The following is a 27,855-nucleotide window of genomic DNA, read 5'->3' as shown; positions in this document are numbered from 1 at the left end:
AAAGAAGAAGTCCATCTAATTATATTTTCAGAATGTTGTTTGCTAGATATCTTTGATATTCTGATTAAATTGTTCACCACGCTGTTGTTTCCCATGTGCAGTTTTGGCGCGGAGCGGAGCAGCACTGGCAGCAGCAGCAGGAAGAGGGCACCCTTGGCCCTGAACGGACGGGCAGTCATGCGGTGCTCCACGCTGCTTGCCATCCTGACCGCCGTGCTGCTCTATTTGGTGATGGGCGCACTCGTCTTCCGCACCCTGGAGGGACCGCACGAGGAGGGCAACCACATCAGGCTCCAGGACACCCGCCGCGAGTTCCTGCTCAACTACACCTGCATGAGCCCCGAGAGCCTGCAGGAGCTCATAGAGGTATATAGAATCCCAGTGCAGGAATGAGATATAAAGAAACTGAGGTCAGGAAAGCTGATCTGTCCTCAGCCTTTGATTTTAGATCTTCGTGGATATACTTGGCTTGATCACAGATCACTGATATGTTTTACATTTAAATGAAGAAATGTATTATTTTATATCCGATGAAGTTCAGAGAGAGAAAAAGCAATCACCACTGGTAGGGTTCTGATTCTGCCATTATGTATCAAACAGTTAATATAAAAATGTATCTCACATAAACTCACATAAACCATTATTTTAGCAAATTATTATGTGGTGGCACTATATATGCAAGAATCTGGTAAAGTGGATATGTTCTTCTACACGCCTGCTGTATACACAGTTGATATCTAAACATAGTCCCTTTTTCTGTATCTCTCTGCAGAAGGTTGCACATGCCATTGGAGCAGGAATCGACCCCAAGAACAACGACACGTTCACCAGCAGCTGGGACCTGGCCAGTGCTTTTTTCTTCTCTGGTACCATCATCACTACCATCGGTATGGCATTCTCATCAGCATGGCATTCCCACATAGCTACAGAGCCCAGCTCCAATTTAACTGCAGGTGCTGTCCTGCCTCCTGTATTCTGTGGATTGTTCACCCTGCCAGGTCTCTATAAATATCCCAGCTGCAAATCATGTTGCTTTTCTGTGTGGGCTCCAGGTTATGGGAACATCTCCCCGAAGACAGAGTGGGGCCAGCTGTTCTGCATCTGCTACGCCTTGGTGGGCATCCCCATGTTTGGCTTTCTGCTGGCAGGAGTAGGCGACCACCTGGGCACGGGATTAAGGAAGGCCATTGCTAAGATAGAAATGCTCTTCCTGGTGAGAGAGATGATGATGATGATGATGATGATGATGATGATATAGTCCATGAATAAAATTTAAAAATACTATTACATTACATTGCAAATGTATAATTTGCCAACTGTAATTTTTGGCCTTTATGATACTGACATTGTAGAAGGCTACATTTTTAAAATTCTTTTATTTTAATTGAGTCTTATGTTCATCCTGAACATTCTCAGTCACTCCAGATGACAGTTCTGTGGCTGTTCTGATGAACTGCAGCATTCACATGATTCAACAAATGTAAACAATTCTGGTGAAAATAATATATATATATAATATATATATAATATAATATATATATAATGATACTGTATTTTTTCATGCATTGTGCTGCGCTAAAAATATAGTTGAATAACTGCTAGAAAGAAGACACTACAGACATTTCTGGAGAGGTGTTCTGAACCTTACACTGTCATGTATTTCATAGGACTTCAAAATCTGCCACACTGGACTTTCAGTTCTTAATATTATAAGAGCAGGTGCCATCATTTAATCTATGGCTACTAAGCTCAAACAGAATCCAGTGTGATGAACGTGAGCTGAAATGTTCCCGTTCTTCTCATGTTCTAGCAAATTCAGAAAAGGAAGCAGCTGAGATTGCCAACAGTGAGACAGTGATCAGGCTTCCAAATGTGGACTATGCTAACAACACAAACGCATCTTACTACTCCATCTTAGTCTACTGATTTTCTATGATATATTTTTCATTCTTGATGCTGTCAGAAATGGAAGGTGAGTCCCACCATCGTGCGTGTCATCTCCGCGGTGCTCTCGATCATGCTGGGCTGTGTGCTCTTCATCTTCGTGCCCACGCTGGTCTTCCAGGAGGTGGAGAAATGGACCCTGCTGGAATCCGCCTACTTCGTCGTCATCACGCTCACCACTGTGGGCTTTGGGGACTATGTTGCAGGTACGCTCTGTAACGCTGACTCTGGGCTGGTACAGCATCAGCACTGTGAAACGAGCGTAAGGTATGAACCTCTCTCCCAGTTAAAGCATCCTCTTGCCACATCTCCTCATTGTTCCAGTTACGTCCTCCAGATTTGACACATGCAGCCTAAAGTCTACAGAAACAAACTGTCCCTGTCAGCATGGTCTCTATAAATATCCACTTGGTACACTCCTCAAGACTCATGAAGCACATACATTCTAAGCACATTGTATGGTTATATACCATATTTCAGCAATTATTTTTAAATATTCCTATTCTGTATTATAACGTGTTACAGCTAAAAAGGAACAGAATAGAATAAATGAGATCACCTACTAAGGAAGCTCCATTGGGGGCCTTGGGTATCACATGGCACTCCAGGACACCCTCCAAGAAGCAGCTGATCATTTGTAAAACCATATATTATTGTTTTACATTTAATATATGAGTTGTATATGATTTCTGGTCATTTTTAATCCTATTTTTGCTCCAACATGTTACTTCAAAGGATTCCACCACTCTGCTTTGCCTAAACAAGCTGTTTCTATGGAAACATGTGGAGTTTGTTCAAGAGACTGACCTAGGTTATGATTAAGGAGTGACTATTGAAGATTAACCTCATTATTGAGAGAGAGCGAGAGCGAGAGAGAGAGCGAGAGAGAGCGAGAGAGAGAGAGAGAGAGAGAGAGGACAGAAAATAAAAGTTACAGAAAGATATACAAATATGAAATGTATAAAATGGTTATGTAGACCTTAAGCATGTGTTTATTATGTGGGTGACTGACTGAATCTCCAATTTGTTTTCATTATACACTGTAAAAATTGTACAAGGCAGAAGGTGATTTGAAAATCTGATTTGAAATTTATGAGATTTTAATTGAGCAATGCTTTCATCTAAATTGTTTTTGCTTTGTTTTATTTTAATAAAAAAAATTGTACTTGAATAAACTCAATTTAACTGCTTGTTTCTGCATGAAATATATTTTTGGTTGAAAGACAAAATAAAAAACTTACATTAACATTTATATACATTCTTTGTTGTTTTGTACAAAGTAGAGACAATTTTTACTGCATGATTGCTCAGATGTTGAATGAGATTTTACTGGGGTTACAGTTCCTGGGGTGCACTTCTGTGTATTTGGTTGGTTAGGCTTCATACCATGTATGTATGCTTTCTTGCTTGGACCAATATACTCAAAAGCTCCGCCCCTGGAGTTGCTTGTTTACTATATGTTTTGCATACATTTAAAATAGTTATTAACTCTGTTGTTTATTTTACTCTGACAATTACTGAAGGACCAGTCACCTGTATTATGACTTAAGTGACTCTTCTATTGTCTCTAATGATTAAATTATACATGATTCTATTGCTACATCATTATTGCTAGAAGTTACTCATGTGCTCCTTAACTCCTTCTGGAGGCAAATGTGGAAACTGCAGCTTAGACATTCACTGTTGACACCATATGGTTTACTGTTAATATCATTGATGCCATTGGCCTTTTTGCATTTACCTTCAAACCCTCTTGCTCAGGTGATGGAGGAGCTGAGGGGATGGAGCACTGGTACAAACCTCTGGTGTGGTTTTTGCATTTACCTTCAAACCCTCTTGCTCAGGTGATGGAGGAGCTGAGGGGATGGAGCACTGGTACAAACCTCTGGTGTGGTTTTGGATCCTGCTTGGTCTGGCATATTTTGCCTCCGTTCTCACCATGATTGGGAACTGGCTACGGGTCGTGTCCAAAAGGACACGTGCGGAGGTTCGCTCAGTTGCTCTTTATATTATGTCTGCTGTGTTTATATCTGTCTGTCATGTAATAACACTTAGATGTCATTATTCACTTGTTTCTCACTCATAATCCTTTATCATTGCTTTCTGCTCCAGCTTTTCCTTTTTTCTGTCTCTCTGCATCTTTATTCTGTGCCTCCCTTCCCTGTGTCCCTGTTTACATTTTCTATCGTCTTCCTCTTTATAATGAAAAATCAATATATCTGTGGTTCTTCTTTTCCCAGATGGAAGAGCTCAGAGCACATGCCACTGACTGGACCCAGAACATCCAGAACATGTCAGTGGATTTCCGCATCCCCGCCAAGCTGGATGACCCATTTAAGAGGCACCGCCGAAGGCATCGCCATGGCCCCCGCCGCCATGGGGCCAACCACAGCACTTCGGGCACAGCTAACCCAGACGGGGGTGAGAAAGGGGAGAATGGGCATCCTGATAGTCAATCGGAATCTGGCTCTTCTGCCTCCTACTCAACTACATCCAACGAGTCGTGCTCGGAGTCCGAGATCGGCTCGGAGGCGACCCAGACAGAGCAGGTGTCAGACAAAGGGGAGAAGAGAGATGACCCAATCCCCACCATCCCTACTGACCCCACCTTCTCACAACCACTGGATTACTTTGGGGAGAATCTGGCATATATTGATGAGTCTTCAGATGCTGTTAGTGGGAAGCTTCACTTGGACCCGCTCCTGGATATGCCCAAATCCAAGATGGATGCACTGCAAAGGGCCAAGAGGAGATGTCCTAAAAGACCAGCAACAAAGAAAATATCCAAAACTAGTCGAACCAATCTGGAACTCAAAGAGCCCAATGGTGACATTCTGCTCCCTAATGACCCCCCACCCCCTCTACCTGAACCTTGATTCTTGAGTGTGTGTGAGCCCTACGCACTCACTCATAGGGATGACTATAACGGTACCCCCACACACACACACAAAGAAGAAGCACAAGAATTAACTTTTTTGGTCAAAATGAGAAAAATAATGTGAACAATATGTGGGAGTTTACCAACCAGTCAGTTGTAAGTACATATAGATATCAAAGAAAGCTCTTAGCGCCATCTGCTGGCTAATTTTGGAGCTGGCGCTGGATTGGCTGGGTGATAAAGTGTAGCATCTTCAGCTGTTGACATGGCTGGCCTTTAACTGTCTGCCTTTATGCTCTGATTATTTAGTTTACAGTTTAACGAACCTGATTGTGCTGCATAACCATACACAGTGCTCTGTCTCAGACCCAATATTAGAACCAATTTTTTACTGACTCTTAGTTTGACCCTTGCTTTGTGCCTTATATTACACTGCCCCTACTGTGTTCTTTAATCGGTTCTAAAAAGGACAAAGAATAAGATATTGAGAGTTTAAATTTTAGAAAATTTAAAACTGAACATAAATGTATGTCTGTGAGTAAGAATCAAAGAGTGTGTCCGTGCGTGTGTGTGTGCGTGCATGAGTATGTGTATTTGAGAGAGAGGTTATTGTGGTTTATGGGCAATTGCCTTTAACCCAGTAAACTCAGGGCGCTTCCTTTATTATCTGGTCACTGTTATCACAAAGTGCTGACTGTACAAAACCTCATATATTCTCCAAAGCATGCTCTTATCCCAAGAAATGTGTCATTTACTGAAACTCCATGCAGCAATCAGAAAAAAATTAATCAATCAGGAACACTACTGGTTCTTGTGAGATTTCCAGAAAACACTTTTTATTTAAGATCAAAACAAGCCCAAGTTACATTTTGCCTCAGTCTTCTTTTGTTAAAATAATGTAGCTGTAAATAGAAACAGATGAACATAATCTGACAAAGGTTCTACTGACCTACTGTTCATTTTAAGTATTTTTGAAGTGCTTAAATGTATATTGTAAACATACATTTACACTAGCGACAGAGCTTTAGATTAGCCATAGATTAAATCTATGCCATACATTAAATTAGATTTTAGACATCTACTGACTCTGTCTTTGACAGAAATTAGTTATTGTGTCCACCCCACACTGGTTAGCCAAAGTTGGAGGGTAAACGGAGGATCATACATTAGTCCCATGATTTGAAGTACTTGTCTTGGAGAATGCACTTTAAGAGTTGTAACAAAGCATGGTTTCAAATAAAAGATTTTTATCATCCATTATGCATGACACAACTGTAGCCAAGATGGGCATTTCACTCATTTGGGTCCTTCTTCTGGAAGTTGTATGCTATTTCTGAGCAAAAGGAAATATCCTTTGCCACCACACTCCCAACACCTCCTTTCCCTATAACAAAAACAGCTCATTTTGAAAATGTCTGCTTGTCATTTGTAGCTCTCACCTTGTGGAATGTATTCCCAGCTGACGTGGATGTACTAGTCTCTGTCCATGTGCCTGTTTGTGCCAGAAGCCCAGAGGGAGAAGACGAGGAGACAGGACACCCGCTGTTTCCCCGATTCGGGTCAGATGAGCATCTTCAGATCGAAACCCTGTGAGAGTGCTTCATTAAATAAATGTATTATTTAAAAAAATAATACTCCTTTCTTGTACTATTTGAGGCAGCTGAAGCTGTTTGGTTCTCTGTACTGACGTAGTCAGTCGGAGCAGCATGTGGCATGGAGCTCTTTACTGCCTCCTCTGGTGGCTTTCCTCGCATTGGCATCTATCACTTAGCTGACGTCATTAAGGTCACGCTGCATGAGGTATGCACAGGACTCGAACAGGGCAAGCTGAACTTGCCCTTGCAGGAGAGCTAACAGCGGTGTAAATCCAGCAGAAGAGCTCAGCTGCCTCACAGGCTTGGCTATGTATCCACCAGGCTTAATGTGGCCATGTCCTCTGCACCGAGTCAACATATGTTTAGATAGATTTAAAGGAATTATAATTAAAATCATTTACATATCTTTAGAATTGTACACTTCAGCATTCCTGAGGAAAAGCCCATTTTTCAAATGTTACAGACATGAAACTATGTCCTTTTACACAATCAAAAGCATGTTCCCTTTACAGGTTTACCTCTCCAACACAACAAGTAATGCATACCACACCACACCTTAAAACAGACTGCACCTTTACATGTACAAACATGAAACACATTTGGCAATTATCTGTTCTGGTGGGTAAATGACTAATTGAATGTTGTGTGGGAATCAGCTAAGCAGGGATGAAATCAGCTATTTGTGTTGAAGCAGTGTGCCTGAGAGACAGGGACCACAGGAGCTCCTCATAGTGGGGCTTCAGGTAGGACCTAAGTGATCCAACAAAGCTGCGTGAGGGGTGGGGGCAGAATTTAACCCCCACCCCACCCCAACGCTGTGTCCATGGTCAGTCTAAATTAAAGTACTGGCCTACAAGTCTAAAAGAATCTTTCGACGTGAGATTACAGTGACTCCATCCACTGGGTATTGCCTTTCGGTATATCCATTTGGTATTGGTGGATGTATGTGTATACCACGTGTGCAATAATAAACAATAGTCGGGTGACAGCTATAGTCGACTATATATGGTGCTAATTGTGCTGAACTTTTGCAGTACTGATCTTTTCAACTTCCAAGATCCCAAGTAGCATTAGATTTTAAAAAATATTTAACATTTTCAAAAATTCCAAAGCATGGTGAAGTTCCCTTTTATGTGTCATTAATGCAGTCTGATCGTTCCGTATGAAGGATTACATGCAGCTCCCTCAACTACACAATGGCCAGACTCTGAATTAGTGTAGGGGAAGTCCCATTGCTGAAGAGAGGCTTGTTTCAGTTCCTGTACATTCACGTAAAGTTAGTGCGGAACTCTAAGTCTATGTCCGAACTCTGCTGCCACTTCTTACCTGAGTCAGCCCACACCCTGAGAAACATGGTCCTTACTCTCCTCTGGGATCTCTCTGGGCTGGTTTGCAGGCTCGCTCTCTCTCTCTCTCTCTCTCTCTCTCTCTCTCTCTCTCTCTCGCTCTTTCTCTCTCTCTCTTTCTTTCTCTCTCTCTTTCTCTCTCTCAGCAGTAAAAACTGCTGAATTAAACCCTGCACAGCTGATTGTAATATTTCTATTCACTCAGTCATTAGTTCATCTCCATTTTCTCCACAAGAGCAGATGTGTGTTTCAAACTGATGGTGTCACATTGTGAGTCTCTGATGGGTGATTCAGTCCTACCAGCACAGTAAACGGGAAATTATGTAAATAATTTACATAATAAGTAGCAAGGTGTGTGTTTGTATGTGTACTTGAATTTCTAAACTTGATTGGTGAGTGAAGAATGTTGTAGTGAGATACTCCTCTGGCCTACTGTCTGAGATTTATTTGTAACTACATAAATTTAACAGTTTGCCATTGGAACAGTTTGCTTTTGGAATGACTATACTTTATATAATACTATTTGTATAATATTATTGTATTATTGTGCATATTCAGAATAGACAGTATAGTTCACTGTTTTGAAATAGATTCTCTTCTCAGTAACCTATTTCTTAAAATGTCCCTTTCCCCTTCAAATCAATATCTGATGAGCATACACACGCACAAATGCACTTCAGTGTTTCAACTCTGCCTCTGAAACATTTGACCTTGCACCCAAGGACATACTGCGTAGACGTCACTAGTCGGCAGACTGGCACAATCTACTCATCAGCCAACTAATCAAGCTCTCCACTAGAGGGCATTATACTGCCTTTTAAATTAGAAACTGTTTCCTTATTCTATTACCTCTATTTATAGCCTGGAACTTGATGCCTATAGCTGATTTTACATAATAAAATAATATAATGACATAACATTGACACACACAAAAATGTATAAATCGTGTGAACCCGAGGTTCTCTTTATTCGTTAAAATGACGATGGAGCTCATTTATTTAACATGTTTATAGAGTTTATGAATTGCGTGAATCTCGTTAGTTCAAGAATGTATACATTTTAAAATACTCTGATGTTAGCATCAAGCCACGGTCGTGCTGATTACAATTGACAAGGAAGATGCGGATTAAAGCGAAAATATACATATACTACTCTACTAGATGTATACCAACAAAAAAACAAAACAACCAAAAAAAGGAACCGGATACTCATTTTAAAACAGACTCTGCACGTGTGTGTTAGCTACCTAAGTTACGCTAAAGAGAATTAAATGATTCTTCACTGGGCTATACAACAGTCTTATGGCTTCCAGTTGGTACCTATGTGACCATTAGTATTTGTGTGGTTGTTCACACCTGTCTTGTGGTCATACTGTGTGGTTATTCACACCTGTCTGAGGTCATGAACCCAGGCAGAATTCCGGTACACTAAGGAACAGCATGACCTTCTGTGGTAAAGTCATAAAACAAATTTTCAAGTACCCCTCCCCATAAATTGAACTCCAGCTCTGAACCCAAAAAAAATATGAAGGTGATAATATACTGTATGACTGCAAAAAATAGTACACGGGCAAAACCAAAATATCGTCTACAGTAGTTCATAATTCCCTGTAAAGACACCGTGTACGGAACAGTAGATAGAATGCAGCACCACGCAGCTCCATTGAAATGCAGTGTATGCGGCGTTGGGCAATGACCTTGAATTCAAGGTCGCGTGTAGATTCTCAAAGACACCGGGAACACTCGCGCTCCGCGCTCCCTCCCCTCGAAATCCATCTCTTTTATGACACTGTAGACTCGGTCCATTTTGTTTAATCGCTGCTGGGGTTTTTAATCATTTGTGCTATAAAGCAGGTAACCTACCACAGTGGTCACATGTTTCTATTTAGTGATTGTATCATCCTGAAAACCGCATGTGTCGGGACAGACAGTCTGCTGAGATTATTTCGCAAGTACGGGACTGCTTTTCCATTACAGAGGACAAGCACGAGTTTAAGACAAGGCACATCGGTCTTTCTCCCCGCCCGTGATCGAGTTACTAGTAGCACTGGACACTTTCGGTCTTTCTCCTCTGCTTTCTGCAGTCACAGTGAACCCTGCGCTGTTGGCCTCGCGCCCAAAACCGTTCCGCGAGGCAGCTGACTGGGGAGGCCTGGAGCCGCGAGCCGGGTCAGTGTCACGAGACTGCGCGGACTGAGCGCGGTGCGAACATTTTCCATGCCATCTAAAGCGATGTGGGATTTACGCTAGTGTCGCGTGCTTCGATTGGGCAAATGAATTACATTGAAGCTTTTTGAACATTTGGGCAGTAGCCTAAAGAACCGTTTGCATGTGGCCTCCACTAATACATAAAGTAAGATATTAGACGGAGGAGTGAGCTCTCCCCCACCCCAGATTATATCTGCTCAATGCACAATAGCCAGTAATTCATGTTAACAAGGTGCGCGAAAAACGCAGAAATGATGAACTTTCCTAATTAATATAACACGATTACTCAGCATTTAAGCTTTTTCAACCTCGATCTGGTAAATATTGAAAGTTAGAACTGATGTGTTGTAACACAGGCGCCCTAAGCAAAGGCCAGGTTATTTCGTTAGTCACAAACCGTGACGGTTATTTCATAACGATGATATACTGCTTTTCAAATGCATTTGACACTCGCCGACTGCTGTAACGTAGCTAGCTATAGGCTACCAGATTTCCTCCTTTGATTCAGTCGTTAGCGGTCTGAAAATAGCAGTATACTAGTCACAACCAATTTACATGAAAAACTGCAACGGACGGATCAAAAGTATGTGAACTCGTGAGCCAGACAGACATTACAGTAAGCCAATATTTCTTCGTCGTTGCGGCACCGATGACGCCGGGCGCGAGGTAGCGCGATTGGAAGGGGGCGAGGACGTAACGGAGAAAAAGAGACGCAAAAGGGGAGAAGGGGGGGGGGGGGGTAGAACGGGGGATGTACGTAACCAGGACCTCACTCGTATCAGCGGAAGACGAGGATTCGGGCTTCCAGTGGCAACCGAAACAGCGGTATACGGACCTAGTGCTGAGACCGACGGATCAAGTGTATGGATTAAAATCTGCTGCTTGTTCGGGTGTACTTCCTGTTGTTGCACCGTTCGAAATACTGAGGTGTCGCGTCAGATTCTTTCAGTAGTGTGGTAACGTTATTTCTAAAGCCTGCCATTAGGTTAAAGTTGCGCATATTCTCAAAGCAGCGCGCATTAGCTCTGTTCAGCAAATAGCCAGTGCGTCTGCTCAGCGAACCGGACTGTGCTGAGATGTTCCACGTCTCGTGACAATTGTAGCACAGTCACATTTGTTGGATTGACTGGGTTTTGCCGTGCGATTAATAATTACAGTAGTTTCATATCTGGCAGGCTACGAAACATTGTCTCCAGTAACCTCACAAATGCTGGTAAGTAAGAGATGCAAAATAATGCTTCTGTATTTGAGCGAAAGAGTCTGTGTAGCTTCTTCCAGTTTACTGATTGGCCACATTATTATTACCTAGACGGTGTGTGTAATTAATCGCTCGCTGCAGCTCGGGAGCTTGGTAATAATAAACGATTCTGATGGCATATAGTTTGTCACTAAGCAACGCGTGTAACTTTTGTATGTGTGTGTGTGTGTGTGTGTGTATATATATATATATATATATATATATATATATATATATATATATATATATATATATATATATATATATTATATATATATATATATATATATATATAATCTTTGCCTTAATAGCTGCGTTAAAAGTCATTTCAAACGAGAATGCTTTTAGTAATAGGGTTTTTTAAAAGTGAAGTTAATGACAACGGTCCGCGAATGCAATTCACGCCATTTTTCAGCTGCATAACATAATATGGCAAATAGGTTAGGAATAACAATACTCTGTTAAAGTAGGAGGTAAAGTCCGCAGTAGGCTTGCAGTTTGCTGATGCCTGACCTTGGTCGCGTTGTCCTAATCCTAGTCCATAAGATTGTGTCAGCGACTGAGTTCCCCCCCCCCCCCACCCCAACTACATCAATCATGCTGCATTTCCCATTGGCCTTCGGTTGCAGCACGAAAATAACCCCCACACACGTCAGATCCTCAGAGGCTGCTGGCATTCGAATATTCAAAGCAGTCTAGTGACTGACCAAAAAAAAGTTGATTTCAGCCACGCGTACCTTTGGTTGCCATACGTTCCACTTATACCTACCGAACTATAGTTGTCGACTGTCAGTCTGCTTTATGGTTAACAAAGATTAGAAAAATGTGTTTTAATAAAGACAAAAGGATAACTGTTTAGAGGATGTTCTTTGGTTTGTTCGATTCGGTCTGGGTTTATGAGAAATATCAAAGCAAGTTCAAAAGCTTTTGTTTCTATACTATATTATACAATCACCTACAATTAATGAGTATGTTGATTTTATTATTTAAATACTTTAGCATATCTTCATGACATCAGTAAACTATCCTTCTGCATTGTACATGATTGCAAAAGACAACTTTGCCTTGCAACTCCATACTGAAATACTGGTTCAGATCCAGTAATGCTAAACCCTGCACTCTCTGTGGGACTAGGATTGAGACGGGAATCCCTGCTTTTAAGAAGTTGCAATCCAATTTTACAAATTAACCTTTCACCGGTCAGGGCTCATTTGGCAAGGTCACCTTTTGAAGGCTGCTGTGGCAATCTTTGCTTTATGTGCACACTGCATGTGTACTGCAGCCAAAACTCTAATATGCGGCACTCAAATTTCTCTGCTGTAAATCAGTTTTTCACACTAGGGGTAAGATAAGGCACAGCACGTCACTAGGCCAAATCAACCTAACTTGCCCCCTGACAAAGATTTAACTTTGCTTTATTTGTCTTTTTTAAGATCCCTAATAGAATAATATTAATACAGGTCATAAGAATGTATTAAGGGTCAGTACAGGGCAACATTGCTGACTTTATTGTATAACTTCTCTTTTAGCTCTTTATTCTACTACATCTGCCCCAATGATCTTAAAATGCTTTATATTAGCATGACTACTTTAATGCTTGTCACCAAGTGTCACTTTCACTGTTCATGCATACTTTATGAAGCAAAAGCAATTCATTAATGAGGAATGTCCAGACAACAACAGACTAGATCAGTCTGCTGTCATGTGCAACTCTGTATATCCTTCTCAGTTGCTCTCAATGGAGCACTAATCTAAACTGAGCAACCTATATAGTATGTCCACGACTACATGGTCATCTTCATCTTCATTCTCATTGTTTGCAGGCTCTTTCGGATTTTATTTGCCTGCCCACTGCCTGCTGATTTGATAAAACAAAGCTTTTAACATTGTTCCTTCTGGGCAAAATTACTTCCTAGTTATTCTTACATACTACCACTTGCAAAAAAAACAAAAAAAACAAAACAAAACAAAAAAAACATTATGCCAAGCCACCAAAATATTTAAGATAGTTTTTACAATAATTTAATTATTTCTTTATTAACAAACTCTGTTAAGTTTAAGTCAATTTGTTTGTAACCTTAAAATAGAATCGAATAAAGAAAAAATAGTGAGTGAATGAATGAATGAATGAATATTATTACTCATATTTGGCATGTTTTTGATTCCATCTTCACTGTTTTCTAAGTCTCTCGTCTCCCTGTACCTCATGCTTGTTAAATTATCACCCAGGTGAAACTGTGTTTTTCTCCATGCATATGAAGTGTGACAGAGAGTGTTACAGTGCCTGTCCTTGAAGCCCTCATGTGACTTTGACCTTTGGAGCGTAATGGGGAGGGGGTATTGTGTGCAGAAACAGTGTGTGAGAGTGTGTCCCTGCTACGCGTGCGAAGAGTGTGTGAATGACAGTGAGCGAGAGCAGCAAATGTTTGCCAGTGAGAAAGACAAAGGAATACTTTCCCCCTCTGTCAGCATTTTCTGCCTGATGGTGTTGATGGCTAAGGCATAGGACAGATACACTGGGTTAGGCATGCCGACAGACAGGCAAATAATGACTGGAAATCAGACTGCCACTTATTTTGTCCTATAAGAGGAACAGCGGGACATAAGCCATGTACAAAACAAACTGCAGGGTCGTCATTGTAGCTTCTTTGTCTTTTATAATAATACGGTAATAATACTGCACATATGCATTTCAAACAAAACAAAGGAAAATCACATTACCAGTTCACCAAGATCACTAAAATCACAATATATAAAACAGTTCTTCTTTAAGCATGTACTGTTTCCATGCTACATGTCGTCCCTACCCTTATCTAAATGCATTCGTATATCAAAGGGTTTTCAAAGCATTTTGTTGTTACGTGTTTCATTCTAAAATAACCTCTATGTTTTGCAGCATATATAGTTTTCATTTAGGTTTATAATACATGCTATGATGTCCTACAGGGTTCCTGATGGCTAAAGCAAACTGACCAGTTGACACACATTTGAAGTCAAGGAAGTGAGAGGACTTCGTTCATACGTGTGGCTAAAAGTAATAGCAAAAAGGTAAGCCATCTTTCCAAAATAATTTAACCGCCCACAACATTCTTTATGGATGGTTCTCAAGGAAAGGGAGAACAGTTTTTAATGAGACAGTCTTCATTTAGCAAGAGGTATTTGATCTGTACCAGGTAGGCTACTGTTTGGAGACACTTCCCATAAGCTTTGTAACCTTATAGTACACTATTTGACTACACCACCCCTATTGTTGTGACTGAACACCTAATTTGTATTCAGTGCTGCTAACTGCACCAGTACCTTCCCGTGAAATAATCTGGCACATTTGATAAAAACGATCAGGGATGACAAACTGCATTGCATTGCATGCTGCTCCTCCTCACTTCCCTCTCGAAGACAGCCTAATACTTACGACACGTTTAGAGTCCATGTGGGCGAAAAGTTAAGTTTTAAAAGGCACCCAACTCAACCAACGGAATTATCCGCACTACAGCCAGATTTTACTAACTGAAATAATTACCTACCACTACACAAGGACTTCGTATTCTGCGCGGAGATTGGACAACGGCGAGAGCAAGGAAATACATTGAGGCTAGCTACCAAGGTAGGTTAGCTAGCTAGCAATAATAATAGCTAGTATGCTAAGCTAACTGAGCTAACCAGTGAGAATGGGGCACCTGAGCAAGTAATACTGCTGGCTAGTCTGCTAGCTAGCATGCTTGCTAGCACCTCTGGTTTTGCTGCCCTGGCATTTACAAAAAGGAAGAACCTAAATATCCAAATGTATGATCAATCCTTTTTGAATATTTAGAAATGTGAATGTAAAAACTGAAATATTTGTAGGTTACATGTGTTGTATTGACAGCGTATTGAATGCGTATTGAATTCGACAGAAGCCTGATAGCGCGTTAAGGTATCTTAAAATGAAAGGGAGCAAGTCCCCAATATGAATACATAACCAAACAGATTATCACCTGTCTGTCAATCTCGTTTGATCACCTGTTAATGAAAGTGACACATCAGTTGAATTTTATTTGAACTCTCCGGACTGCTGAATTGGAGACCTGCAGCACGGTCATTTTTGCTGTCATTTGTATGAGGCGATTCTGTACCAGCAGATGTTTGCCACATATGACTTCATCAGCCGACTTGCCTTTTCAAACTAGACAGTCACGGAGCCAGAGCTTTCTCGATCAAACGTGTTTTTGTTTGAATTCAGGCATTTCGTTTTGTTTTAAGATTTCTCTTTTTGTGGTAGATTTCACATTGTTAAACTGTACCGTTAAGGGATACTTCTGTCATACTGCTTCCTTAAAACGCTGTGTAGTAAATAACGCCGAATGGTTGGCCTTAATCTAAAACACTCCTTGCTCTTTGCTGTATTTGAGCGTGTGTGCTTTCATTATAATTAAAATGGCTTGCTTGGGGTATGGAGGGGGGTAGGGTGTAATGTCAAAGTTCAGAAATTGCACAAGTGGAACTAAGATTGTAGGTACTGAGCCACGGTTACACTCTGTACACTGCCCAGAGTTACAGAGAACCGTTCCCTCAGTTCTCTGTGAACCTCTGTTGCCCCCCTCCCTCTCTCTCTGTCGCTCTTTTTTTGCATGTATGTGTGGACACCAGATGACCCTGGAGCGACCAGTTGGCGATTATTTTTATCATCAAATTTCCAGATGTCGGTATATAACAGTAATGTGGCATGCACTCAACCATTTTAGCTTTTTTGCGAAGACAGGTTAGCCTTTTATCTATGGAAGGTCCCCCAGACTATCAAAATTGAAATGTAAAAAAATAAAATAAAATTTCACTGTGGCATATGTATGGCACATATATTCATTAAACTAGATAAGTAAATTTACCACTTCAGTCTAATTCAGTCATATATGGACATAGAAGAAAGCAATATCTTAACAAAATTTGTCTGTTTTTATGTCCAGAATTTTTGTGTGATCACGAATCATTCTGAGCTTTATAGATGCAGTGTTATTTCCTGTTGCCAACTGATAGTGGTTCACCATAGGACAGTCTACAGCGAGTCTCACAGTCATTAGCGCCTGGTTTATTATGACACAACAAACTGCTTGGGGGCAGGGTGACAAAGAGGTAAGAGACCAACACAGGTACTGTCTGACAGCCCAGATATTCCAAGGACCCAGCTCCTTAAATTTCCAAACATGTATTCTGTCAGACTTGTGGATTGAAAATAACCAGAATGTGTCTGACACAAGTGAATTAAAACACTTCCCTTATCAGACACTCAGGCAAAAGCCTTAGAAGTGCCTGCTATTTTCAGTGTGTTGACACAGAGCTCCCAACCTGTTTTTCTGATGTTCTAAACCTGCCTTTAAATCATCCGGGTTCATAACTAGCTGTCTTAACTGCCAACCCAGACATGCCTTACACTCATATTAAACTTCCTTCTTTACGTAGTTAACCTGCATCCTGTATATGTTTAGTATATTAAATAGTCCGTCATATAATTTATTATTGGTCACATGCTTATCTCACAGATCTTTTCTCTCAAGAGTGTGAATTATACAAGGGATGCCACCTTTTTCCCAGGGAAATATGATTGTAATATTTCCAATTACAGGTAGTAAGGATGTATATTATGTTTTGACACCCCCCCCCCAACTGTTGTTTGTACATCCTCTGGGGGTGGTGCAATTTTAATTAATATTTGAAGCATGTTTACTCTGTATGATCTGAGTTCCTCTGTTCATTCGTTGCCCTCAGATTACTCAGTCAGGCTGCTTTGTGACGATGTATGTTGTAAAAAAAAAACGTTAAACAAAACTGAGCTGAACTACAACAAAACAGTTCTTACTGGTTTAATACTTGACTGCCTGTGATGGCCGATGGTGTTGGATAATGATGATGTGTATTATTGATTGGCTTGAGGAGGCTGGATGAGCTGACCACCCACTGCTTCCTTGGGCTTTGGAAATGATGCAACTAATAGCCTAAACCCAGCACCATCTGGGGTCTACACATCTACTGCTACCCACTTACAGTAGCTCGTGCTGCCATTAAAAGCAGTGTTCACTATTTTGCTATCCCAATGTGTCTTATGCAATGTCATATTTAGTAATATCTTGGTTAACTGTTTTGAGAGTGAAAGATCAGCGGTTTAGAGAAAGAAGGCCATGGGTCAGAGTGTGTCTGAGAGAGGAGCAAAAGCTTTTGCTGGAGTAACCGTGGGTCTCCTGCTTCTTCTTCTGGAGATGTAATCTGAGGATTGTCTCTCCTCTGTCCTGGATTAATGACCCTAATCTGGTGTGAGTAGAGGCCAAGGTGTTGGGATTATGGACTGTCTTTGTGCAGAATTGAGTCCGTTCTGCACCCAGAGACCTGGCTTTTCAGATTCGTGTGAGAATCATCAAGGCGCTAATTTAAATAGCTCACTCGTCTTAATTCATTTAAATGTCCATTAAACCTGGTCATCGAGGCTGCACTGCGGTACATGAGCTCATTAGCATGAGTGACAGAGTGTTGTGCTCTTTCGATTTTTAGCTCTGAAGCACCTCATGAACCTGTCATGTAACTCACTCACTCACATTTAGCATGCTGAGGACTCCCCAAAAGGGGAAGCTGTTAGCACTCAGCTAGCTGGGGTGCTACTTAAGAGTTGTGCTTTGCACCAATGACACAGCGTTCTTGTTTGTCAGTTCCTTGTCATTGCTTGGGATTTTTTCCCCTGTCAGGGTTTTTGCACTGATACTGAGGAGAAGACAGAGAGCTCATGATGCAAAATCCCTTCCGCTTTCCACTTCTCTACATCCTCTCTCTCTCTCTCTCTCTCTCTCTCTCTCACTCTCTTCTTTTTGTTCTCTCTCTCTGCCACCAGGTATCATGTCTTCCAGAGACCGCCGCTCTGACCTGCACATAAAGGCGGAGCCCAGCAGTCCGGAGGGCGGAGGCGGAGGGGGGCGGACCAGCCCGGGCGGCGCCTCCTCCGACTCCTCGCAGAGCGGGGGCGGAGGTGCGCGGGGTGATGGCACCGGGCGCTACTCCTCACCTATGTACAGCCCGGCCCTGCGCTGCCACTTCAAGGAGGATGGGGCGGACGGCGCGGATGAAGGCTCGGCGGGGGGCGGCGGCGGGCGTTGCAAGTACGCCCTGAGCACCCTCCCCAAGAGGCTCTGCCTGGTGTGTGGGGACGTGGCCTCTGGCTACCACTACGGTGTGGCCTCCTGCGAAGCCTGCAAGGCCTTCTTCAAAAGAACCATCCAGGGTGAGTGGCCGTTGCATGGCCGTCGCATCGTCGAACAGGTCCCATTATGAAGCTCCAACTAGGTGACATGTTCTATGTACAAGCCAGAAAAAGGAAACAGAAGGAAGGTCTTTATCCTCATCCTTGTCTCTCGCCCCTTTCTCAGGCAACATTGAGTACAGCTGTCCGGCGTCCAACGTGTGCGAGATAACCAAGAGGCGCAGGAAGGCCTGCCAGGCGTGCCGCTTCACAAAGTGCCTCAAAGTGGGCATGCTCAAGGAAGGCGAGTGGAAAGCCTAATGCTTCTAGTCCAATAACCGAGCCGTGTGCCGTGCAGGGAATATGCTCACGGTGAAGTGAACGCTCCCTGCTGTGTCATATCCTACCTGCAAGGTGACCGTCAAATAAACGCCTTCTGCGGCGTGTGTGCAGGAGTCCGTCTGGACCGGGTGAGAGGGGGAAGGCAGAAGTACAAGAGGAGGCCCGAGGTGGAGAACGCTACATATCAGAGTGCCCCAATACCCATTAAGAAAGAGGGAGAGAGAGGTACAACACAGGCAGACATATCACAGTGCTTATTGTCCCCACGCCCCCCAGTGGGTCCAGATTGCAATTATTCTTGTACCTGCATACCTTTCGTATTAGTTTCAGTATAGTTACTGAATAATTCAAAGCAGTTCCTGAATTATATGCTTCAGGATTAATAGCTAAACAGTAAGCCTAGAGTTTGGCAGGTGATAGTAACGTGGTGTCGTGGATTAGAGTCATTATCACCAAGCCTGTTCATGCTGGGTGACAGTGTTTGGTGTCTGGTTCCCAGGCTCTCCGAGCATCATTGTGTCTCACCTGCTGGTGGCGGAGCCCGAGAAGCTGTTCGCCATGCCCGACCCTCTGCAGCCAGATACTGCTCAACGTACCCTCACCACCCTGTGCGACTTGGCTGACCGCGAGCTCGTCGTCATCATTGGCTGGGCTAAGCATGTCCCTGGTGAGGGAAGGAGGCGTGTGTGTGTGTGTGTGTGTGTGTGTGTGTGTGTGTGTGTGTGTGTGTGTGTGTGTGTGTGTGTGTGTGTGTGTGTGCGCATGTGTATGTGTGTTTGGGGTGAGGTGGGGGGTGGTCGGCAATGAGAGGTGTTGATAACAATCTATCATATCCCAGAGCCTCTAAAAGGCCAGCTGGGATAAGCAGTGGAGACCTGGCTGGCTTGTCTCCTGATGGCCCTCTGTTCTCTGCATGGTGGAGGGAAGCATAGAGGTGCTGAGTAATCACACGCCTCGTTGTGGAGGAACAGGTGCCTGGAGAAATGAGGGCTTATAATTGAGAGGAGAGCTGGAGTGAGACAGAGGGAGGCTGAGCGGGGGAGGTTATTCACCTAATTGCCGTCCAGCACCGCAGTGAGCTGCTCACTGACTCGTCCACATGTGGCGGCTGTTCGCTGCCTTTTGTCAAGTCCGAGCTATTTTGAAGAGTGCTTTAAATTGATATCTGTATTTGTAGCTCAGCCTTCCAGGTCCCAGAGTCTTTGAAGCACTAATGTGATGCATACTAAATGTTTCTTTTTCGTTCTTTTCTGTTCTTTTCTTTGTGTCTTACTCTTACTCTTCACTCACCCCTCACTCTCTCCCCCACTCTTTCTCTCCCTCTCCATGTGTGCTTCCTGCAGGATTCCTCTCTCTCTCCTTGGCAGACCAGATGTCTGTGCTGCAGTCTGTGTGGCTGGAGGTGCTTGTGTTGGGTGTGGCCTACCGCTCGCTGGGCTGCGAGGACGAGGTGGTGTTTGCCGAGGACTTCGTGCTAGATGAGGAGATGTCGCGGGTGGCAGGCCTGACTGAGCTCAACGCCGCCATCTGTCAGCTGGCGCGGCGATTCAGAGCCCTGCAGCTGGACCGGGAGGAGTTTGTCATGCTCAAGGCCATCGCTCTCACCAACTCAGGTGAGCAGCCTGACCACAGGGACTTGATCTCAGACAGGCTTCTGACCCACAGATGCCAGTGGGCTGTCCCACTGCACCAGCTAGTGATTTCCCTGCTCTAACACGAATGACTCAACTTGGCAGGTAACTGTGAGCTGAGTCACACCTCATGGAACAGGAAAGAAATTACTGAACCAGAGTTGTTGAACTCTGGAACTCAAATCTGGAATCAGTCCTGGATTTTGTAGTTACTGGTGGTTAGTGGAACAGTTAATGTAACTTATCACAGCTGGGTAAAGGAAGGGTGGAAATTCTGTAGGATCTGGACCATGAGTGCAGGTACTTGAACACATATGTTCTGTGAAATCAGTTAAACTGCAAGTGATTGCAAAATCCAATTCCCGGATTGGGAATTGAGGTATGAAGTAGAACACTTCTTCTGCATGTGACCCATTAAACTGTCATGGATGAGATAGCCCCACCTCATCTGTACAGGTCCTTGTACTGGCCCCACCTCATCTCATTGCATAGACCAAAGATCAGCTATTTTATATCATGAACCAGACATTTCTGATTTGTAAAGATGTTGTAGAAAGCGAAAGTGCCCATCTGGCTATTTTGCCCCAAGCAGGTAGCATACGAGTGTGCTTCTCACTCTTCATCTCAGACTCCATGATGGTGTCGATTACTGTAAACACTCAGTGCAATCGCCCACTCTGCTTAGCCCAAAGCCTTTCTATTTGTTATGCAAATACTGGGAGTCACCAGTATGGCTCCTGATGTAATTAAGAGCACATATACAATCTCTCCTTCCTCTGTTTGTGTGTGAATATGTAAAAGCCACCCACTTCATACAGCACATCGCTGGTTTCTTTGTAGTGTATTTGTCCATTATATGGACGAATATACTATATGACAGCTGTACTTGTAGATACATCAGATCTTTTACTTATTCTCTTTTATTATGGTTTGAAATGTATAACATCATCTTGTGAACCATTATTGTGACATGAATAAAGACTGGCTTACGTTACTTTGTGCAAAATCATGTGAATGCTGTGATTAATCAAAACGCTTGTGGAATTTCTTAGATTGGTCAAAGCACACAATAAGAAAAAACTCGTTCACTTACTGTGCCAGTATTCTTAAATAATAGATGTTGCGCTGCGATTCTAAACATCGTGTGGTATGTCTCTGTCAGACTCGGTCTACATCGAGGACATCGAGGCCGTCCAGAAGCTGAGGGACCTGCTGCACCAGGCGCTGCTGGAGCTGGAGGTGCAGCAGCGGCCAGAGGACCCGCAGCGAGCTGGCCGCCTCCTCCTCACGCTGCCGCTCCTGCGGCAGACGGCCAACCGTGCCCTCACCACCTTCTACAGCATTAAGAGCCGCGGCGGAGTGCCCATGCACAAGCTGTTTCTGGAGATGCTGGAGGCCATGATGGACTCACCCTAGCCGCCAGGCCGGGCGGAGGACGAACGAATGAATGGCAAGCGGGGAGAGACACAGCAGGACAGAGTGTGACACATAGTTTTTTTGTTTCTTTGTTTCTTTGTTTTTTGAAGAAGAAGATTTTTAATGTTAGAAGAAAACAGAAAAACTGAAAAGCAAAGACGGATTTTTTTTCACAGGAGGAGCTGATGTCAGAGGTCTCTTCAAAAACGATTCACATGTAAAATTTGCTCTTTGGCGGGTTGGTGCATAACTTGAGGTACTTCTTTGAAATGTTTGTCAGAGCTGTCCTCTCTGGGTTTTATTTCACTAAAGGTTCATATGGACTGATTTCTTAAACGGTCATTTGATTATATGTTGAGGTACCTTGTGGGAATAATTTGTGCCCAGAAAAGAAAGATCAAGGTGAAAGTTAGCAGAATCAGTTACTGTGTTAATACTTACTGTTCTTATCATGCAGCTTTCTATGGATTATACCAACAAAAGTTTATATAGGGACCTTCCATCACTGTAACCCTGGGGGCAGTGATGTGTCAAAGATATGTTATACTACAGTTATAAGAACTCTTCTCAAGTGTGGCAGTCTGGCTGACTTTGAGAAAGTCAAGTCATGATTCTCCTTCTCCTCTACCAGTAGCTCCCTCTATTAGGACTATACCTAAGCCATACAAAATGCTACCCAGCTGAAAATATAGTAATCATTGCAGGCAACCATCTATAGAGAGCCATGTTTGTCTACTTCCAGTCCCACTCCTCTCTCAATGTGTGTATATGTGTAGTCAGTTTAATGCACGGCCGTTTAGAAGTACTTGCTGTAAACGTGCAGGTGATATCTTGATTTACCTAGCAATAGTAGATGCTTTGGGGTTTGAAATATGCAACACGTAAAGGAGTGTGAACATCTTCTGAGCAGTGTGTAGACAAAAGGTTACTGAGAAAAAAGCATATAATCGGCTGAAAACATTTTAAGATCGAACATTTTAACAACTGAACACAGTGACACAACACTAACAGAAATATCGTATGTGTTATAACATGCAATATGTTTTAAAGCAATATGTATTCTTTCACTGAACAGATAGCAACGACTCATTCATTTGTCTGTGGGGGGTGTTGGCTTGGCTTGGTCAAGTCTTTTGTGCAGCTGAAATTTAATATTGCAGTTACCTGTAGTTGAATAGTGAGAGCAAAGGTACAAAAAGGGAATACTGTCAGCCACCAGTCTATCGCTCTATATCTGAATTTGTTGCATAGATTAACCGTCTGAATCTTTGTGTGTTTGTGTGTGTGTGTGTGTGTGTGTGTGTGTGTGTGTGTGTGTGTGTGTGTGTGTATCTATATATATCTGAGCAGTGTGTGTGCGCTGTCAGAGTAAACTGATGACGGTGCGTTTAGATCAGGGTAAAAGAGCAACCTCAGCCCCTGTAGGCCAGATGGCTCTCTTGTTTTGTTTTTGTAACCTGCCTGAAAGGACTGCATAAGAACTCTTAACCTGAGGTTACACCTGAGATCCCAGTTCTTCAGGTGACCAACACTATACTTCACTGGCTGCCAGTGCAGAAGATGGCACAAAGACTGTTTCCAGTGGGTTGTTTCTGTTTAAGTTGTCCTGCTAAAACACAAACATCACCTCTGCATTGCACATTCTGAATCCCTGTAAAGTTTAAGAGAGAAACAGATTCCTTATATTGTGGGAGGGTCCGGAAAGAGCAAACTCTGAATCCTCACGACAGACTCGGGTGCACTGTACGCCCTCAACCGGTCCGTTTTGAAGCAGGAGGTAGTGTGCTGTGGGACTGAACTGCTGACCTCTTTGACTGAGAGCAACATTTGCTACAATAAGAAGAGTATCACAATATGTGGCCAAAATGAGCACGCTCAGTCCAAGACCATTTGTTTGTTTGTTTTTTTCTTTTGTTTTCCTATTTTAAGTTCCACTGCTGTTTTAGAGTTGTTTTTAGATGTTTGTTTGCAGACGTTTGTCTGGGATTATATGCAATCATGATCAGAGTTCTACAGCTCTGCTACCTTTTTATTTATTGTTTGCATATGAAAACAAAAGGAAGAGAAGCCAATTGCCGTCCAGGCCAAGGCAGAATAAATAATAAAATTTAACCACTGATCAACAGTTTCCAGACCTCTGTGAAATTACATCATGCCTTCAGGGTGCTTTTCACTGTATGTTTGTAGTAATGATTGTATGTAGATGTTGAAAGTGGTACAAATCATGCTTATTCCAGGTAAAAAGGAAGTGGCATCTTATACACAGATAATTCCTAATTCTGGGCAGTAATTGAACTTTTGATTAGAAAATTTGTATTTAAATAAAACATATCTAGTTCAAGTGTAAACTGAATCTTGTTCTGAGATCACCCAGCCCAAAATGCTATGGGAAATAGTATGATAGTTGCTTGAATTTTTGATCTGCAAACATGAGCTTCTTCTCTCTTTTGTGGCTTATTATATTTTGGCTGACTTGAATACAGACTTTCCATAAACTATTACACAATATTACACATGGCCTCAGGTTTGGTACTGAAATAAAGCAATCTGTGTGGTTGAATGTTGTAAAATGTTAGTTCTATTGGATTTTTTTTCTTGCTTTTTCGCATACATTTTTCAAAAACCTGTTGATTTGACAGAGAGTACTAACTGAACAAGAAAAAAGAAAGGCAGGTAAAGAGATTTTGTCATTTTCTGTGACCCAGTAATAGTTCAGTTTTGCAGAATTCAAGAACAGAGTCTAAGTGGTGTTGAACCCAAGACTCGAGTCTCTATATATATATATATATATATATATATATATATATATAAAATTTCTGCATTGGCTAGACTTCAGTAATACCTTTCAAGTTGCTATTCAGTCTAAGTCACCAAAATCTTATTAACACTAAAATGCTTTTTGGGTTGTTTAACAAGTTTTCTATATATTTATCCTGCTCTTTTGTATACAGGGAAAAACGTGTCTGTCTGTGGTTCTTGGAATGTGTACATAACCACAAATGTCTGGGTCCATTCAAGAACGATGTTTAAAAAAAGAAAAAGTCAATGTTTGTGTCAATAATTCTAATTAAATAGCAACTATAAAAATTATATTACATTATAGTGTTTTCATAACAATCAGCATTATATGATGCCATTTTGTCATTGGTAAATGAGATTTTGGGGCATCACATGATTAGACATCATTTAAGGTCATGGGTAGCTGTTAGTTTGTCTGTGTATATTTATGTAAATGAGCAATACAAGAATTTACCAAAACTATGTTTTCACATTTCTCTGTATAGTGACATAATGTAAATTAAACCTCAGCAGTAATAACAGTGTTAACAATTAATAGAAATAATGACGCATATAAGGTAAAGAACAAATCAATGTTTGTATTTTAAAATATTGTATTTAAAAGATTAAATTCTATTTTTTACTCAATTTGCCGATGTTTATTAATATTATTTTGGGTTTTTTTGTGTGGGTTTCAGTCTGATGATTGTGAAAGTCTGTGCTTTTTTTAAGCTAAATAGTTCTGCAATAGTGAGTATATAAATATGTTCATATTGAATCACTGTGATTTAAAGGCAAACACTAAAACACCACAGGAATATAGGGGTATTTTAAGATATTGTCGCTGTCATGTGTTTTGTAATAAATTAACACACGTCAGTATTTTGCCATTTGGTCTGTCCTTTGTTGTGATCTTGTTTGTCTTATATGTTCACAAAATGCATTACATGGCCCAAAAAAATCTGATTTTTGACATTCGTGGCACAAGGTGAGTGAGAATGGATAACAATGTTTAAAAAATTAACATAGATGAGGAACGTGGTTACACGTTTTCTTATAGTAGACTAATTAGGCCTAGTTCAGTATTACCTCTAGCCAACTAATTATAGCAGCTCTGGTATAGCTTATTGAACATATATTTATTACAAAGCAGCACTTAAATTTTCATCCTGACGAAGTAATTGATGTTTTGCTGAAAGTTTAGGAGTCATCTGGCTATGAGGCTCTGCTGGGATATCCATGCTGCGTGTATGAACAGCTCCACTATGTGGGGCTACCACAGTAGGACGCAACTGAGCACGCCGTGAAACGCATATGAAAGTTCATCTGTTCCTTAATCGTCGTTTGGTTGTCTCTAAGCCGTTTGCTAGCAGCTATGGAAGTTCATAACTTAAGTTTTCTCCGAATCGCAACATATTTTTCTTTTGATCGATCTCAGTACACCATGTTGCATTCAGGAATTCGTGGAACTTGGAAGTCCTAACAAACTTTGAAGTAAATATCAATGTTATACTTCATCCTGAAATACAGGCCCACAGCAAGCAGACAGCAGGCTATGGCAGTGTTTAGAGCTTTAACCTACATTACATCCAAATCACTTTCTTCACAACTTTCAGCAATGGATTTGTATTAAGGGTCTGCTTGGTCCATAACTGACAATCAACCGTAAACACAGCCTGCGATGAGAAGGTTTCAGCAACGCAGAAAACGTCTCTTGTCTTCCTGTTTACTTGCGACGATGTGCGTCTATCTAGTCCTTGGTTAAAGTAAAAACCTACGCGCTTAACCATGATGTAGCTTGAGCGTGTTTACAGTCTCTAAACATGGTTTCAGACGCCAAAAGTAAAATGATCGTTATTGTCTGGAAATAAATGTAAATACTAAGCATTCTGTGCAAGCAGCTTTTTAGAACAGTTCAAAGTAGCAAGCTAAAACAATACGTTAAAATCCTCTCTCTACTGGGCAGGAAGGTTGGGAGCAAGTCATCAGGATACGCAATCATCGTAAGCCTTCATCGTAAGCCTTCATCGTAAGCCATCATCGTAAAACATTCCGCTTAACGCTATTGTTTCTTCACCAAAGCAAGTTTTCTATATAACCTCAAGTTCAAGGCTGTTAGACCAGATACAGCTGTTCCGTACCAAATCAGTGAATTATTTATTAATTATATCCAGTTTAATGAAGTTAATAAACTTAAGTTGTACACGTTGTAGCTGCACCTCCTGGTTTTCCACCGCTTTTTCACCAAACTTCTATGCACGTTTACCTAGAAAGACGCAGATTAAGCCGCGGAAATTTAAAAATGGCTACAGATCATGCTAACAGGAAGGTGTATGGAACGGAACGATATTTCTATACAACAACAAAAAAAGAGCTTAAAAATGTTCTTTTCACCTTATAGTTTATATTAACTTTTAAATTAACACGATGTTTTTCGTTAATACAGTGCTGAAGAAATCAACCCGAGAAGTGAGAATTAAGCCGTTACTGTGTGTTATATTATATAAAGGTAACATAGTTCATGTTAACTTAAGTCTGAGGAATACAGACACCGATTTAGTGCTGATGATAGATAAAGTTGCTAGCAAAAGTCGTTCCGTCGCAGTTGAATGGATTTTTAACTCCAGTCTTGTCTTTGCAAGATGTCCTGAATTTTTCCATGTTTTGCCTGATCTTAACGTTAAATTATTTTAATTACATTTCATAATCAATCATTTAAAAAGGTATTTGTTACTAACTATATCCTATAAAAAAGCAAGCGCAAAAGAAAAAAAAAGAAGTCCAGGCAAATCTGCAGAGAAAGCAAAATAAATGCTAATTCATTTAAATATTAAATACATTAATTTGTACCCATGGTACAGCACTTATAGGTAGGAACGCTATAATTAAATGCGTAAATATGTAATAAAATCACATGCAATATCAATAATATCAGAAATAACAAATAATATTAAATATAAATATGCCTAATAACGGATTTTAAAATTAAAAATATGCCTGTAAAAAAAATATTCAATTTAGAACTTGAAATGGGATGCACTTGTACTTACCTGTAGGTCTATACGAATTACCGTGACGCCATCTTCCACGCATACTTTTGCATGCATTGGTCGGTTCTGATAGACACTGTACGCTGAACCAATCAGCGTTTGAAATGGCAGGTAAGCCCCGCCCCCATTTACAATCACGCAGTCCAACAGCCAAATCATTGCACTGACATCGTGTTTCAAAACGAGTGAGTGGTGCACGGAGCACTGTTAATTTACACGTTACTCTCAAAGCCACT

General features: G+C 41.6%; 2 protein-coding genes across 6 annotated transcripts; both read left to right on the top strand.

Annotated features, from left to right (window-relative positions):
- Positions 1–80: 80 nt before the first annotated feature.
- kcnk4b (potassium channel, subfamily K, member 4b) lies at positions 81–6,269 on the top strand. The gene is made up of 6 exons (XM_035526727.2): positions 81–366; positions 773–887; positions 1,053–1,213; positions 1,964–2,150; positions 3,789–3,931; positions 4,185–6,269. Exons 1-6 carry the CDS (start codon positions 94–96, stop codon positions 4,818–4,820), a joined length of 1,515 nt encoding a protein of 504 aa, XP_035382620.2. The 5' UTR covers positions 81–93; the 3' UTR covers positions 4,821–6,269.
- Positions 6,270–10,728: 4,459 nt separating this feature from the next.
- Positions 10,729–25,451, top strand: esrra (estrogen-related receptor alpha). 5 transcript variants are annotated; one of them, XM_081719430.1, is made up of 9 exons: positions 10,729–10,897; positions 11,146–11,183; positions 14,154–14,255; positions 18,058–18,444; positions 18,590–18,706; positions 18,856–18,969; positions 19,244–19,411; positions 20,088–20,357; positions 21,538–25,451. In XM_081719430.1, exons 4-9 carry the CDS (start codon positions 18,063–18,065, stop codon positions 21,789–21,791), a joined length of 1,305 nt encoding a protein of 434 aa, XP_081575556.1. In that variant the 5' UTR covers positions 10,729–10,897; positions 11,146–11,183; positions 14,154–14,255; positions 18,058–18,062; the 3' UTR covers positions 21,792–25,451. The 5 variants fall into 5 exon arrangements, with proteins under 5 accessions (XP_081575556.1, XP_081575555.1, XP_026886917.1 ...); XM_081719429.1 differs by adding an exon at positions 15,834–16,313 and having other exon boundaries at positions 10,729–11,183; XM_027031116.3 differs by having other exon boundaries at positions 10,729–11,183.
- The last annotated feature ends 2,404 nt before the right edge of the window (positions 25,452–27,855 follow it).

This window comes from Electrophorus electricus, chromosome 8 (assembly GCF_041902795.1).
Source record: "Electrophorus electricus isolate QZ-2024a chromosome 8, ASM4190279v1, whole genome shotgun sequence".
NCBI classification, from domain to species: Eukaryota; Metazoa; Chordata; class Actinopteri; order Gymnotiformes; family Gymnotidae; genus Electrophorus; species Electrophorus electricus.
The sequence above is the reverse complement of the archived record's forward strand: the minus strand, read 5'-3'. Positions and strand labels throughout refer to the sequence as shown.